Source organism: Euwallacea similis, chromosome 7 (genome assembly GCF_039881205.1).
Source record: "Euwallacea similis isolate ESF13 chromosome 7, ESF131.1, whole genome shotgun sequence".
NCBI classification, from domain to species: domain Eukaryota; kingdom Metazoa; phylum Arthropoda; class Insecta; order Coleoptera; family Curculionidae; genus Euwallacea; species Euwallacea similis.
In genome coordinates this window covers 2,904,963-2,918,515 of record NC_089615.1, presented here as the reverse complement: position 1 = coordinate 2,918,515, position 13,553 = coordinate 2,904,963, and the positions used below count along the sequence as shown (strand labels likewise).

At 35.8% G+C, this 13,553-nt stretch overlaps 1 protein-coding gene across 2 annotated transcripts in view; it reads right to left on the bottom strand.

Moving 5' to 3' along the window:
* Positions 1 to 13,553, bottom strand: part of sprt (PDZ domain-containing protein sprite) — a 43,676-nt gene that overhangs the window by 5,922 nt on the left and 24,201 nt on the right. The window contains exons 2-3 of one of the 2 annotated variants that reach the window (XM_066391827.1): positions 12,240 to 12,444; positions 6,124 to 6,186 (exon numbers count right to left, since the gene is read on the bottom strand). In XM_066391827.1, coding sequence (XP_066247924.1) covers positions 6,124 to 6,186; positions 12,240 to 12,395 — 219 coding nt within the window. In that variant the 5' untranslated portion in view covers positions 12,396 to 12,444. The remainder of the gene's footprint in view (positions 1 to 6,123; positions 6,187 to 12,239; positions 12,445 to 13,553) is intronic. The other variant, XM_066391828.1, reaches the window with a different exon arrangement.

The window sequence follows — 13,553 nt, the reverse complement described above, 5'->3', positions numbered from 1 at the left end:
CTCAACTTTCATAGTTTCAGTAACTGATTTTCCAGTTCTTCATTATTCTGCGGTTTGGGCCCTTTTATGAACTTTTGTCTTTTTTTACAAAGTTGAGTTGTCTCTAATGTAAGTTTATAGTTCATGTAAAAATCATGCTGCAAATTCGAGAATGAACATCTGATCATTTTTCGTCCACCCAAAGCAACCGCCTTAGTACTATTGCTCAATTAGGCTTTTTCAATTAGCTTAGTGTGCAAGGCTGGCCGAAACTCAAATTATATGTTGCACATTCATTATCGTAATTGCATCATATTGGAAATAAATAATCAAATTGTCTTGTGTAGAGGTCATGAAATATACAGGCTGTAACACATCCTGAAGATATTTCAGGGAACGACATTATTCTATAAAATGATAAATAATAGACTCATGGTTAAAAACGCGCCATTTTTGATATACAAGGTGGCAAAGTTTGACATTTTTTCTCAAATTTTGCGTTTTCTTCATATACGCTTTGAGTTAATTTTTTTTAATTTCGCACACTTATTTTCTTTAAGACCCTCTATAACAAAATGTGAAAATCGTCGGTAGCCATATACAGGGTGTTATATATTTTTTTGGTCGTATACTATTTTATTATTGGCATTTTTTTGTGGAACATTTTGTATGAATTCTGATACCAAATTTAAATTTCTTCTTCAATTTTTTAACTTTTTAGTCTCTTGCACTATTTTCGTATTTTACACCACTTTCGTAAAATCCGCAAAAATATCTATCGATGCGAATTGACAATGTAAAGGGATTAAGGAGAAAAAATAAGCATGCGGCTCAGTTACTAACTATCTGAAGTAATTCGCAAGGTTTAATTAAATTTTTTAAAATAAAAATAACTTTAAACGACGACAAAATTATAAAAACGAAGCGAAAAAATGTGCAACTTTGTTATTCCTTATATCGAAAATTGAGCTTTTTGATCATGAGTCTATTAGCATTTCTTCATTATTTTGCAATTATCGTTATGTGAAATATCTCCATGGTGATGTTACACCCCATATAGTCGTTGGTCACGTGTAGGTAACTTGCAACGAAGATATAAAGTTAACGGCCGATTAGCAATTGAATTTGGTTTTTTGTGAAAAAGTCGTTTCCAAATTCTGCCAAGCTCATCAGAAGATGATTTTTTCGATCAGGAGAAAACTATGACAAGGAGACTCTGTATTTGAATCAACCGGCCTTAAACTGCATTGGGGGATTTTCATCTATTCTAACGTTATCAGGTACAAGCGCAGAATCTTTCTCCACCCAACGACGAATTTGGATCTCAGATCTCTATGAATTAATGTCGAATATTTTCAAAACAAGAGCCCTTTTCGGCCTTCAAGAACATATGTGTAATATATGAAAAATTTTTATTTCCAGAAAAACACCATTTGGTCTTCCTGCCTTTGTGACAAAAACGCTTACAATAGAGTGGTTGAAGGGAAGCAGAAGGAGGGATCATGGAGATGATGATATGTTACACCCTGTATAGACTCCAGCTTCTCATTAGAACCGTTATATCTTCACTTTTCAACTTGGTAAGACAATAATTAAAAGTAGGTTGCATTGAATAACTTAAAACATGCTAATTGCTTTAACTAATTATCCCATGTGAACTTGAGAAACCGCAATTCGGTTCTTTGATTGTATGGGCACATCATGCGTATGCAACAACCGAGTTGCAATTATTGGAAAAAATCAACAAAGTCCTTTATGGAATTAAGGGTGACATGAAAGCGCTAGTGATAAATTGAATTTTAAACGCTCAATCGAGATTTAGATTGATAGATAAGGGCTAACATATAATTTTCAAAACAGTCCGTTAATAAATCGATCATTTATAAAGGTGTCACATCATCTCATCATCTATATGCAAACGTATATTATGCCTTAAAAACATGATCATGGCTGCGAGGAAAGCTATTAAAACTGAATAATGTTATTTCCCCAGTTGGAATGGAAGTACTCCTAATATTCGCGTAATTGACTCAGTAGCAGCTTAATTGATTTGGTTTTTGTATGTAGTAATAAAGTGGGTAAATAATGCGGCTATTAATCTAAAACAAAGCAGCAAGCTGTTTTTGAAGATATCTGTTAACCATAAACATGTCTCGATAAATGTACATAAGATTTTTTAGCCCAATGGAAGGCTATTAAACCACGAGTTCTGGCTTAGAGTTTCAATAGTGCGGCTAGACTGCAAGTAATTTATTCGACTAGTTCTCCGGCAACTTCTGCTCGTTGAGGTGTAAATTATTAAAAATTCTTATTGCTTCAACTAAGTTTTTAACGCTTCATTTATTATTTAGACACCTAATTCGATTAATTATTATTGGTAAAATGAATTGATGCTCCCCAGACTTGGGTCAGTGCCCCTTGCCTCTACTAAAAAAGTTGGCGCAGGCATAGAATTACATCATAATTAAAAACCGGTTAATTTCATGCACCCCTTTTGCCACCCTTCTGAATAAGCGACAATTTAGTTACTTTTGAAAATAACTGGGCCCTAATGCGAGAGGGGTGATATCTCTTGATCTCTGGTGTAATCCGTTAAATCATCAGTCACAGTCCCTATAGAGAAGAAGTCACAATAATGCTCGAGATTTAATTTACGGCGTGGCACAAGGGACACCACGCTGGCAGCATTTCTGTGATGATTAACTAAAGAACAATATCAGGGAATCTAAATACTTTCAGTCTTGTGACCTTCTACGTACGGTTATGCTTATGGGGCATGCAACGCATAATATTGACATTCAACCTAACGAAGTAATAATATTTAAGGTTTAAAAGAATAGCTATTGTATGTTAAGTGTTGATGGCGGAATCAGGCACAAAACCTTGCAAAAATATTGAGAAAAAATACGGTAGGAGAGGAATTGCGAAGTGTTTTGCAATAAAAGACCCAATGCCATCTAATTTTTTAACAAAGAACGAAGACTTGTAATTTTTTCTGAGAGTATCAAAAATCTGTCCATTATCCCAAAGACACTTCAGTTGTAATCACTTAAAGAGTTGAAGTCTTAGTCTCAACAAGAATATTAAGTGAACTTGGACATACGTGTTTTGCCTAATAAGGCATCATCAGGCCATTATTCACTAGCACTAGGCCGTCATATATGTAAGTACATGACGGTCTGATGATGTCTTAGTAGGCGAAACACATATAACTAAGTTTATTTAATATACAATTTTTTATTTGTTGATACTGGGACTACAACTTTTTAATCTTTTTTGTGACTATTCATGAATGATGCATGTTGCGATAATGAATGATGAAATGTGCATACACGCGCGGTGTACTGTTTCCATTGACAGGTCATTTGCATCAGTTCTCCCTGGATTAAAGCTGGGGCGAACCTTAGCCATTTCAAAACTTTATACATGGTCGGACACGCTTTCACTCCTACCTGAATTCGTTGAAGCTCCCGAAGGGAGGCCTCACGAGAACTGACGGCGCCTTCAGACTCATGGCGCGTGCCTACTGACGGCGCCTTCCGACTGACGGTGCGTTCAGTTCAAATTGTTATTTACTCTATTCAAATTCATTTGCGGAATCTTCTAGTGATAGAATCTTTAGTTACACAAGGAGACTGTTGTAGTCTAAGTTTAGTACGGCCATAACAATGAAACGATTGTAATAAGTGATATTAAACTGTAAAGAAGTGAAAAGGTGATTTGTTAGTGGGGTATTAGTTGGCGAATCATAAGTATATATACATATGCGTCGAGTTAATAAATAGTGTTTACGTGAAAGCGAGTAACCTGCAGTCATTCGAATCTCGGAAATCGCAATAATATTTACGCTTTTCAAGATAACTATACTTTCCTGTTTTGTCAATTTTGAATTGTAAAAATAATTATGAACGAGGCTTTTCCTGGTAGAGAATATTCCATAAGTAGGTATTCACATTACGGAGATCGAAAAATACCTTTGAATAAAGTGGTTTAAATTCAGAACCTAATTCTTCAAATTCCAATGAGAACATTTCAAATTCGACTAGCGCCAATTACCTGGAGACAGATAGATGGGAGCCCAAGCGAACGACTATCCAGAAGTGGCAAATACTATGGACGTGACTGCTGGACAAGGGACCAAGCGATTGATCCCTGACCTAGGCGTATGGACGTCGTGCAGACATACGAGGATAGACCCAGAAGTACCCGACCTGACATAAGATGGCATTTTTTTTTGTTAAAATTTTACCTATATTACAAAGACCTAACCTTAAAAAGCTTATGTATAAAGTTTGAGGGTGCTATATTGATTTGAGTTTGTTTCGGAGCCGTTTTTAATTAACGCTTTTAGGGATTTTGTGAACATGGAAAAAATTGGTCGTCGATACGTGATTCAATATTTTCATTTGAAAGCGAATATCAAAGCGGAGTTAGATTCTACTCTGGGATAATCTGGTCTTTCGTTAATAACTGTAAAATATTAGGTGGTAGAGTTTAAAACGATTATACGAGCTTCCAAGACGAACTCCGCAGTGATCGAACTAATGAGATGACTACTTCAGAAATTATGATCAAAATCCACGAAACTGTACTGGAAGATCGTCGGCTAAAATTGTGCGAGTTAGCAGACATGATATGCATTTCAAAAAATGTACGTGGCGTGTTGGCCAAACGATTGGATATGAAAAAGCTAAGCGCGAGATGGGTGCCGCGATTACTCACAACTGAACAAAAACAACGCCTTGAGAATGTTTCAAGGGAGTGATGAAATATGGATCTATCATTTTACACCTGAGACAAAAAGCAATTAAAACAATGAATTCAAAGGAAAGAATCGGCTTCAAAGAAGGCGAAAACTGTTCCATCTGCCGAAGAAATGATGGCGTTAGTTTTTTGGGATGCAAGTGGGATAATTTTCATTGATTATCTTCCTAAAGGGAAAACAATAAACGGAAAATATTATATAATTTTTTTGCAGCGATTGAACGAAGAAATTAGGAAAAAGCTATCGCATTTGGCGAAAAAGGATATCTTGTTTTATCAAGACAACACACCAGTCCACACTTTCGTCATCGCGATGGCCAAAATTAATCAATTCGGTTTTGAACTTTTTCCTCACCCACCCTATTCGCCAGATTTAGCCCCCTCAGATTATTTTCTATTTCCAAAGTTGAAAAAATGACTCGGTGGAAAGAGTTTTGCCAATAACGAAGAGGTGGAGTTGGAGCTGGGCGCCTATTTTGAAACATTCAAAGCTTCTTACTATAAACAGGATATAAAAGCCAATGGAATATCGCTGGGAAAAGTCTATCAATCTCAAAAAAGACTATGTTGAGAAATAATGTAATATTCTCCAAATTTATTTTTTTTTTAAGTGTTAGATCAGGTATTTCTGGGATTATCTTCGTAGGTGTCTAATTAACTCAGGCGTTCAGCGAACGTGGTAAATTCAAGAGCTGTATCCACAGAATAAGGAAATCGGGGCCGGATTGCAGGAACTGCGAATACTGCAGAATACTTCGTTTTCCAATGCTTGACATTCGAAGAATAGCGAAACGTGCTAATAGAATGCGTGGATAATCTAATTCCAACATCCTTCATCAACGGGATGTCTGAAAGTGAAATAGAGCATGACCGCTGTAACAATGCCATTTCTGCGATGGTGAAGGAAAAAGAGCGCAAGGGAGCTCACGAGGGATAATAACCCCGAGTCTAAAAGCAATTGACACCCGAATCCTTAAGCCCATCGACCCTGCCGTTTTATCCTTCAAGAACAGGTCTGAGTTTTTGCAGGCTGCAGGAAAAGGAAACCTGTGGTCTTTAATAGGTAGGCACCCTGGCGAATTCCACACTATCTTGTCGCAAAAATACCAGACTGGATGTCTTTACAAGACTTTCCTCGAGACAAAAAAAGCGCCAATTTCTCGCACAAACGGTAAGAAGTTTTGTAATGTTTGATTTTGTAACAGCGTATGACTGACGGGGGACTAGTCAAGTGGAATTGTATAATTGGGTTCCTACAATCTTCCCCACAATAGAGTCTTAATATACTAATGAAAAAATGATGATAAAAGGATATTAGGGTCATAGACTTTAGTTATTTATAAATTCATATTTTTAGACATAACTGATTTTTTGTCTTACCCTCGCCTCTAAAGTTTCCAGTTGGGCCATCCTTGGTCGAATGACTGTAGGTTGGAGAGTTGTCTGAAATCAACAAAACCATGATCATTAGCCAGAAATTCTATTTAATCTCAAATCAATTTTTATTACTTTATTATTATCCACACGCAACATTTACAAACATTTAATAACCTGTATAGGACTGCGCACTGGTGGCCATTCGAGGACTGCATAGAGATGAGCCTGAGTTTACCGCTTAAATGCTAACAAGTCATGATTTATGTTGATGGTCATACAGTTTTACAAATTTTATGAATTTTGCTTGGACGTTTTTTTAAATTTTTCCATGTGTCCATTAACTGGCACATAAAGGAAATAGGTTATTATTCCTATTTTTCAGTCTGCCGCCATACCGTTAAAGAAGAATAATGAATAAAATATAAGTCTATTAACAAGAGCTCTAATAAAACGAATAAGAGAATATTATTAATCTTTAAAGCGCAGTAATCAGTCTTCAATTAGGAAATAACTGAGATGTACGTCGAAGGAAAAATGAACTTATTAGGACGCATAATAGCAATGATTACTACTAATTAACTGAGCAAGATCTAATGAAATATGCCTTCCAGAAACTCTATTGAGAAATGCGCATTGATAAGGAAGTAACATACTTTCAGGCAAAAACTGGTACTCACTGCATAGGAATATGAGAAAAATTGGTCTTAATATAATAATGTATGCCGTAAACTAATAATCCGGCATATTAAACTGTCAGGCAATTTCCTAACGTTTTAATTACTGCAATTCAAAAAAACCAAATAGTGGGAGATTTATGATTTGTATCCACGACTATAACGTTGATGAATGCGTTCATAAGTTGATGAATCAAATTAGATTTTTCAAATGAAACAATCAGTAAGGCCAGCATATCAGAAACATTAATAACCGGTTCTCGCCTCGCTTTAAGCCTCAATGGTTTATGGTAATGGAACCTCAGCCAGCTACAGCCACTATATTTCATACTTATCATTGTCCTAGTCGTTTCTTGTGGCCTTTGTCAGAGATATAGCAATTTCGTAATCCATGCAAGGCTATAATCTTAATGAAATATTGCAATGCTTTCTGTCTCTTGCGTTCATCAGATTAAAGGGAATGTTAGGATTTTGGAGAGAAGCTCAAAGCACTTTTTTGCTCGAATGCTGGGCAGCCAAATAATGAGTTAGTTGCCCCGACAACCGGGCTATGAAAATTTTAATTTTTTTTAATGAGTCCCGCCGAAAAGTAATTTACGGCGAAAATTCACGAACACCGCCTGAATGTAAATAAGGACAACAAAGTCGCTATATTTATTAAGGTAGTACCGTGACATTATCTACTAAAAGCCAAAGAAACGAGTTCCTTGTACGTCCGTCAGAAGTCCAAACGTTTGCGAGAGATTTGTGTAACCTGCCGTTAAAGTACCGGAATAATTGATATCGTGTTCAATTTTTTTTCCCTTGAATACAGGAACGAAGTTCCCGGTCTGAGTATGTGTCTTTGATTTATTATATTCTCTATTAAGGCTGTTTAATAGCCGTTTTGTTGAATTAGAGGTAATTTTACGGCTTGGTAAAGGAAACAGTTTTATGTCAGGGACTGTTAGCTACAGGGATACGGGCATGGCAGCGAAACGTTCACGGTAAATTGAACTTAGAAAGCATTGAAACTGAAAGAGATACGCGACTGCTAGGTGTTTGAGAGATGAAAATGTTCTTCCGTACTTGGGGTCTACATAGTCGCGAATTATCCTGCTGGAATGAATAACAATACACACATTACTGAGGCTGTGTGAGCCCAGCACGAAAAGATCCTGACAAAGAATGGATGAGAGAGTGGGAGTTTTTATTTAGGGGGTCGAAGGATGATTCTTGAACGGTCATTGGAACGTGGGGTCCCCAACAACCTGTTGTTAACGAGGTTGTAAATCAGATGCAGAATTCAAAGTTCATTACCGACGGTAAATTTCTTGAGGTTGACCTCGACCTGGACTAATCTTAACTTTCTCTCTTCCGAACGATTCTTTCTTCTGAAGGTAATGAATGCGTAGGTGGAACTATCTTCTACGAAGCTTTGATGGAGATTTCCAAGTACGGGGTGTAATATATTGTCATGAAAATATTTCAGAGGACGATAGTACTCCGCAAAATAATAAAATAATGCTAATAGATTCATGGTCAAAAACGCACCATTTCCTATATACAGAGTGGCAAAGTTTCATTTTTTTTATATTGTGTGTTTTTCTTCCGTGTGACTTGAGTTCAATTTTTGAAATTTCCTACACCTATTTCTTTAAGACCCTTTACAACAAAATGTCGCAATCGGCGGTGGTATATACAGGGTGATTCACGGTCGATGGTAGGTTAGACGTTTCTGGAAGACTGATATCACGATTTTTATGAAAATTTGCATAAGTAGATAAATGAACTTGCCCTATCGACGTAAAATATTTTCAGTCATGCAGCGTTGCCGGTTCTATCAGAAAATACTAGCATCTCCGATATTTTAAATGGAACACCCTGTATATTTTTTCATTTTTGGGTTCTACATTTCATACTAATAACTTCTGCATTTAACTTCCTATACTTATCTCTAGCAGTTTTCGGAATATTATTTAATTTTCTTATTTTTTGTTCAAAGTGAGGCCTTTAATAAAACCTCTGCTATAACGTGATTTGAATTCACAAAGGGACAAAATTTTGAATATAATTTGTGAAAGGTCCATCAATTTATCGCATGTAATTAAGAATGTTCTGTCTTATACAGGGTGGCTCAAAATTAATGGTCTTACGGGTAAACAGTAAAAGTGTCTAAAGTGTGTTTTTTCAAATGAAACCCTCTGTATATTACTAGCCATGCTGAAAGACAATTAAATTTCCTTTAAAATGATGTGGTACATCCCTATACCTAAACCATCACGTTTCGAAAATAAAAGCTGTTTTGTCTTTAAATTGAATTATTTAAAGATATTTGCCAAAGGTGGCTCTGCGACGCCATAATTGTTGAAAACTATGCAATTGTTTGAACAGTTTGACAGGCGGCGTTGTTGTAATTTTTTATTTACGCATTTTTAAGAATAGTGAGTCAAAGACAGTGAGAAAATGCCAGAAAACAGTTATTCAAATGAAGTGTTGATGAAATTATTTATTTTACATGGACAATGTGACCAAATTATAGCAAGGACCTGCAGAAAGTTTAATGAAATGTATCCTGATTTGCAAACAATAAACGAAAGGAAGTTTATAAGAATACAACAAAACTTCATTAACCATGGCTCGAGACTAAAGGCCGAACCTAAATTACCGAAACCTGTAACTGCTGATGAAGAAAATATTGTGAATGTATTAGCTTACTTCTACGCGTATCCACAATCGTCTATTCGCAGTGCCGAAGATGATTTGGGCTTAGCATATGCTTCCATTCAGCGAATCCTCACCAATCATAACATGCACGCATTTAAGTTCGCCAAAGTCCAGCCTTTAAAACCAGATGATTACCAACGTAGAATCAATTTTTGTGAAACTATGATAGTAAAAAAGCAAGAAGACCCTAACTTTTTTAAAAACATAATATGGTCAGACGAAGCCAAATTTTCACGAGAAGGCTTTTTCAATAGACACAATAAGCACTTTTGGACTCATCATAATCCACATGTAACCAAAGAAATAGGATTTCAAGAAAAATTCAGTTTTAATGTATTTTGTTTATTGAAGAATAATAAATTGAATTTCGTTATTTACGACGAACCACTAAATTCTGCTAAGTACCGCGAAATACTAAGAACTATAGTAAGTCACTGTGTAGATAATATGAGTTTAGAAGAGTATCGCACCTGTTGGTTTCAACTGGATGGAGCACCGGCCCATTGTACCCAGGAAGTAACAAGGGAATTAAATGAACTATTTGACGACCGTTGGTTCAGACGTTTGGGACCCTGGGATTGGCCTCCTAGATCTCCTGATCTTACCCCGCTGGACTTTTACTTATGGGGTAAGATTAAAGAACAAGTTTACATCGAGCCAGTAAACAATAAGGAAGAATTGCGTCAACGTGTAACCAACTGCTTTCGTGAGCTTGATGCAAATGAGATCCAGAGGGCCACGACGGAATCTGTAAACGAGCGCATATTAAAGTGTTTGGAATCTAATGGTGGCCATTTTGAACATCTTATGTAAATATGCATTTAATATTGTTCACTTTTTTCGAGCCATGGTTAATGAAGTTTTGTTGTATTCTTATAAACTTCCTTTCGTTTATTGTTTGCAAATCAGGATACATTTCATTAAACTTTCTGCAGGTCCTTGCTATAATTTGGTCACATTGTCCATGTAAAATAAATAATTTCATCAACACTTCATTTGAATAACTGTTTTCTGGCATTTTCTCACTGTCTTTGACTCACTATTCTTAAAAATGCGTAAATAAAAAATTACAACAACGCCGCCTGTCAAACTGTTCAAACAATTGCATAGTTTTCAACAATTATGGCGTCGCAGAGCCACCTTTGGCAAATATCTTTAAATAATTCAATTTAAAGACAAAACAGCTTTTATTTTCGAAACGTGATGGTTTAGGTATAGGGATGTACCACATCATTTTAAAGGAAATTTAATTGTCTTTCAGCATGGCTAGTAATATACAGAGGGTTTCATTTGAAAAAACACACTTTAGACACTTTTACTGTTTACCCGTAAGACCATTAATTTTGAGCCACCCTGTATAAGACAGAACATTCTTAATTACATGCGATAAATTGATGGACCTTTCACAAATTATATTCAAAATTTTGTCCCTTTGTGAATTCAAATCACGTTATAGCAGAGGTTTTATTAAAGGCCTCACTTTGAACAAAAAATAAGAAAATTAAATAATATTCCGAAAACTGCTAGAGATAAGTATAGGAAGTTAAATGCAGAAGTTATTAGTATGAAATGTAGAACCCAAAAATGAAAAAATATACAGGGTGTTCCATTTAAAATATCGGAGATGCTAGTATTTTCTGATAGAACCGGCAACGCTGCATGACTGAAAATATTTTACGTCGATAGGGCAAGTTCATTTATCTACTTATGCAAATTTTCATAAAAATCGTGATATCAGTCTTCCAGAAACGTCTAACCTACCATCGACCGTGAATCACCCGGTATACAGGGTGTTATGTTTTTTCGGTCATGTATTATTTTAGGCTTTGCATTTTTGTTTGGAATACCCTGCATAAATTTACATACCAAATTTAAATTCCTTCTTCAATTATTTAGCTTTTTGATCACTTGCATTATTTTCGTATCTTTCACCGTTTTCGTAGAATTTACAAAAATTCCTACTGATGCAAATTGAGAATATAAAGAAAGTAATGGAAAAAGAATTATTCGGCTCAGCTATCCACTATTTGAAACAATTCGTGACATTTAATTGGATTCTTAAACAAAAATAAATCTAAACTAAACAAAATTATAAAAATTGTTGAAAATGTTCTTTAAAAAATGTGAAACTTTGCCATCCTGTATATCGAAAATAATGCGTTTTTGACCAAAGGTCTATCAGCATTTTTTCACTATTTCGCAGAGTACTATCGTTTCCTGAAATATTTCCATGACGATATGTTACACCTTGTACAATAAACATAATATATCAAAAAGTTATTTTCAAAAAAATCTAAAATGAAAAGTTTTATTTTAAATGCTTACAAATTTTTGAAGCACTCTCTCAAGCAGGTCTTTAAGAACTACTTTTATGGTGTCCATGACTACTTCTTTTTCTACAAGTACTCTATAGACTTGAAATAACAAAGTCAGACCTTAATTGGAACACATGCTAATCTACATTAGTCAAAAAAATGCCATGGGAATCAGGAATATTATAATAATGGCAAGTGATGGGCACTAGATTCCTAAATTACCTTTTAAATAACAACCAGCACAACAAAAAACATGAAAAAATTCATTAATTTTTTCGTGCTGGTGCCTCAAAAACGTTATTAATAATGACTCACTTCTTCAAGAACAGTCAATTCACGATGCCTCATTGATCTTAACAACCATAATTAAGCAAACTCATTAAAGCCCTGAAATGTAAATTATCCTTAATTAGCTGTGATTTACCAAAGACACGCTTCTCTGTCCTAATCCTGGACTAGACTCCCCAGGGGGCTCAGTGTCCGGTTCTGGGGGACAGTCAGAATGCACCGAATTTCGGACACGTCTACTGGCCTGACTCCTCGAACGTGTTGGACTTCTTGGAGGTGCAGGAGTCGTCATATCTTCATTGCAAAGCTTCCCTTCGCAGAATTCGAGTCAGTTCATTTACCTGAAAATTACAAGTTTTATTTATACAAAAGTGTTATTTTCATACGAGGTGGAAAATGAATAAATCCTAATCCAAATTGATGAAGACATTACGTTGCGTTGCTTTCAGAAGCAATGCAGCTGCTTCTATACTATAAACGACACCGTAAAATCCCATTAACTTTACATAAAATTAATTCCATCAGTCCTAATAAATTTACACATTTTAGTAATTATCTAAAAACGCATTCTAAGGAGCGGCTTTTAGGCTTTATCTTGAGTGTGCTCGGTGAGAGATATGCCTTTATAACCCTGGCATTGGGACTAATGTTGGTTAGAAAAACCGGAATTGTAGAAGACTTGAAAATTACGTTATAAAATTCGAGATTTGTACAGTTCATTCTAAATAAACTCAGTTCGGAATAAAAAATACATAACAGAACATAGTCAGACATCTGCCCATGGTCATGGTCCGATAAGCGCCATCGACCGTTGGAAACCTTGTCCATATGGGAAGCGCCTTTACATTGGGGTTTGTTCTATTTCACGAATCAAGGGTGTGCACAGTTCGGCTTAAAAAGGAGCTACAATAGAGATCGGAAAGAGCCATCACTCAGTGTCAAGAGTGGGGTTGTTCAGCCCTTGAAGCAGGGGTTAGTCTCAGATATGCACGTACTTGCCCACACAATTATGCATCGAATTCCTTCCTTCTTAGATTATGATGGACAAGTTGAATTGCCCCAATTGCTCAATAACAAAAATGTTTTATTCATCGTTCCGAATAATTGATTGACCTTTTCTTGCATAAATACCTCACTTAACAAGTTCGCAAACAAATCCGTATTGAAATTGACATCTTGCAATGTTTGATTTAATTGTGCTATTGAACCTAAAACGCCGCAGGTCGTTTGATATGGTGATATGTCAACAGACTATGATTTATGATAGGTGAATAGCAAATTACACATGTTTCAGTTAGAGCGTTGTGAAATACACTGTATGACTTACTAATGGCTGATGATAATGGGCTGTTGCGAGACTTTGGCGTTTAAACAGATTTTTTGCCACGAAGGTACCATGTATGCAAATGGATGGTCATGGGGATGTAGCAATTGTGGGAATTTGCTATTA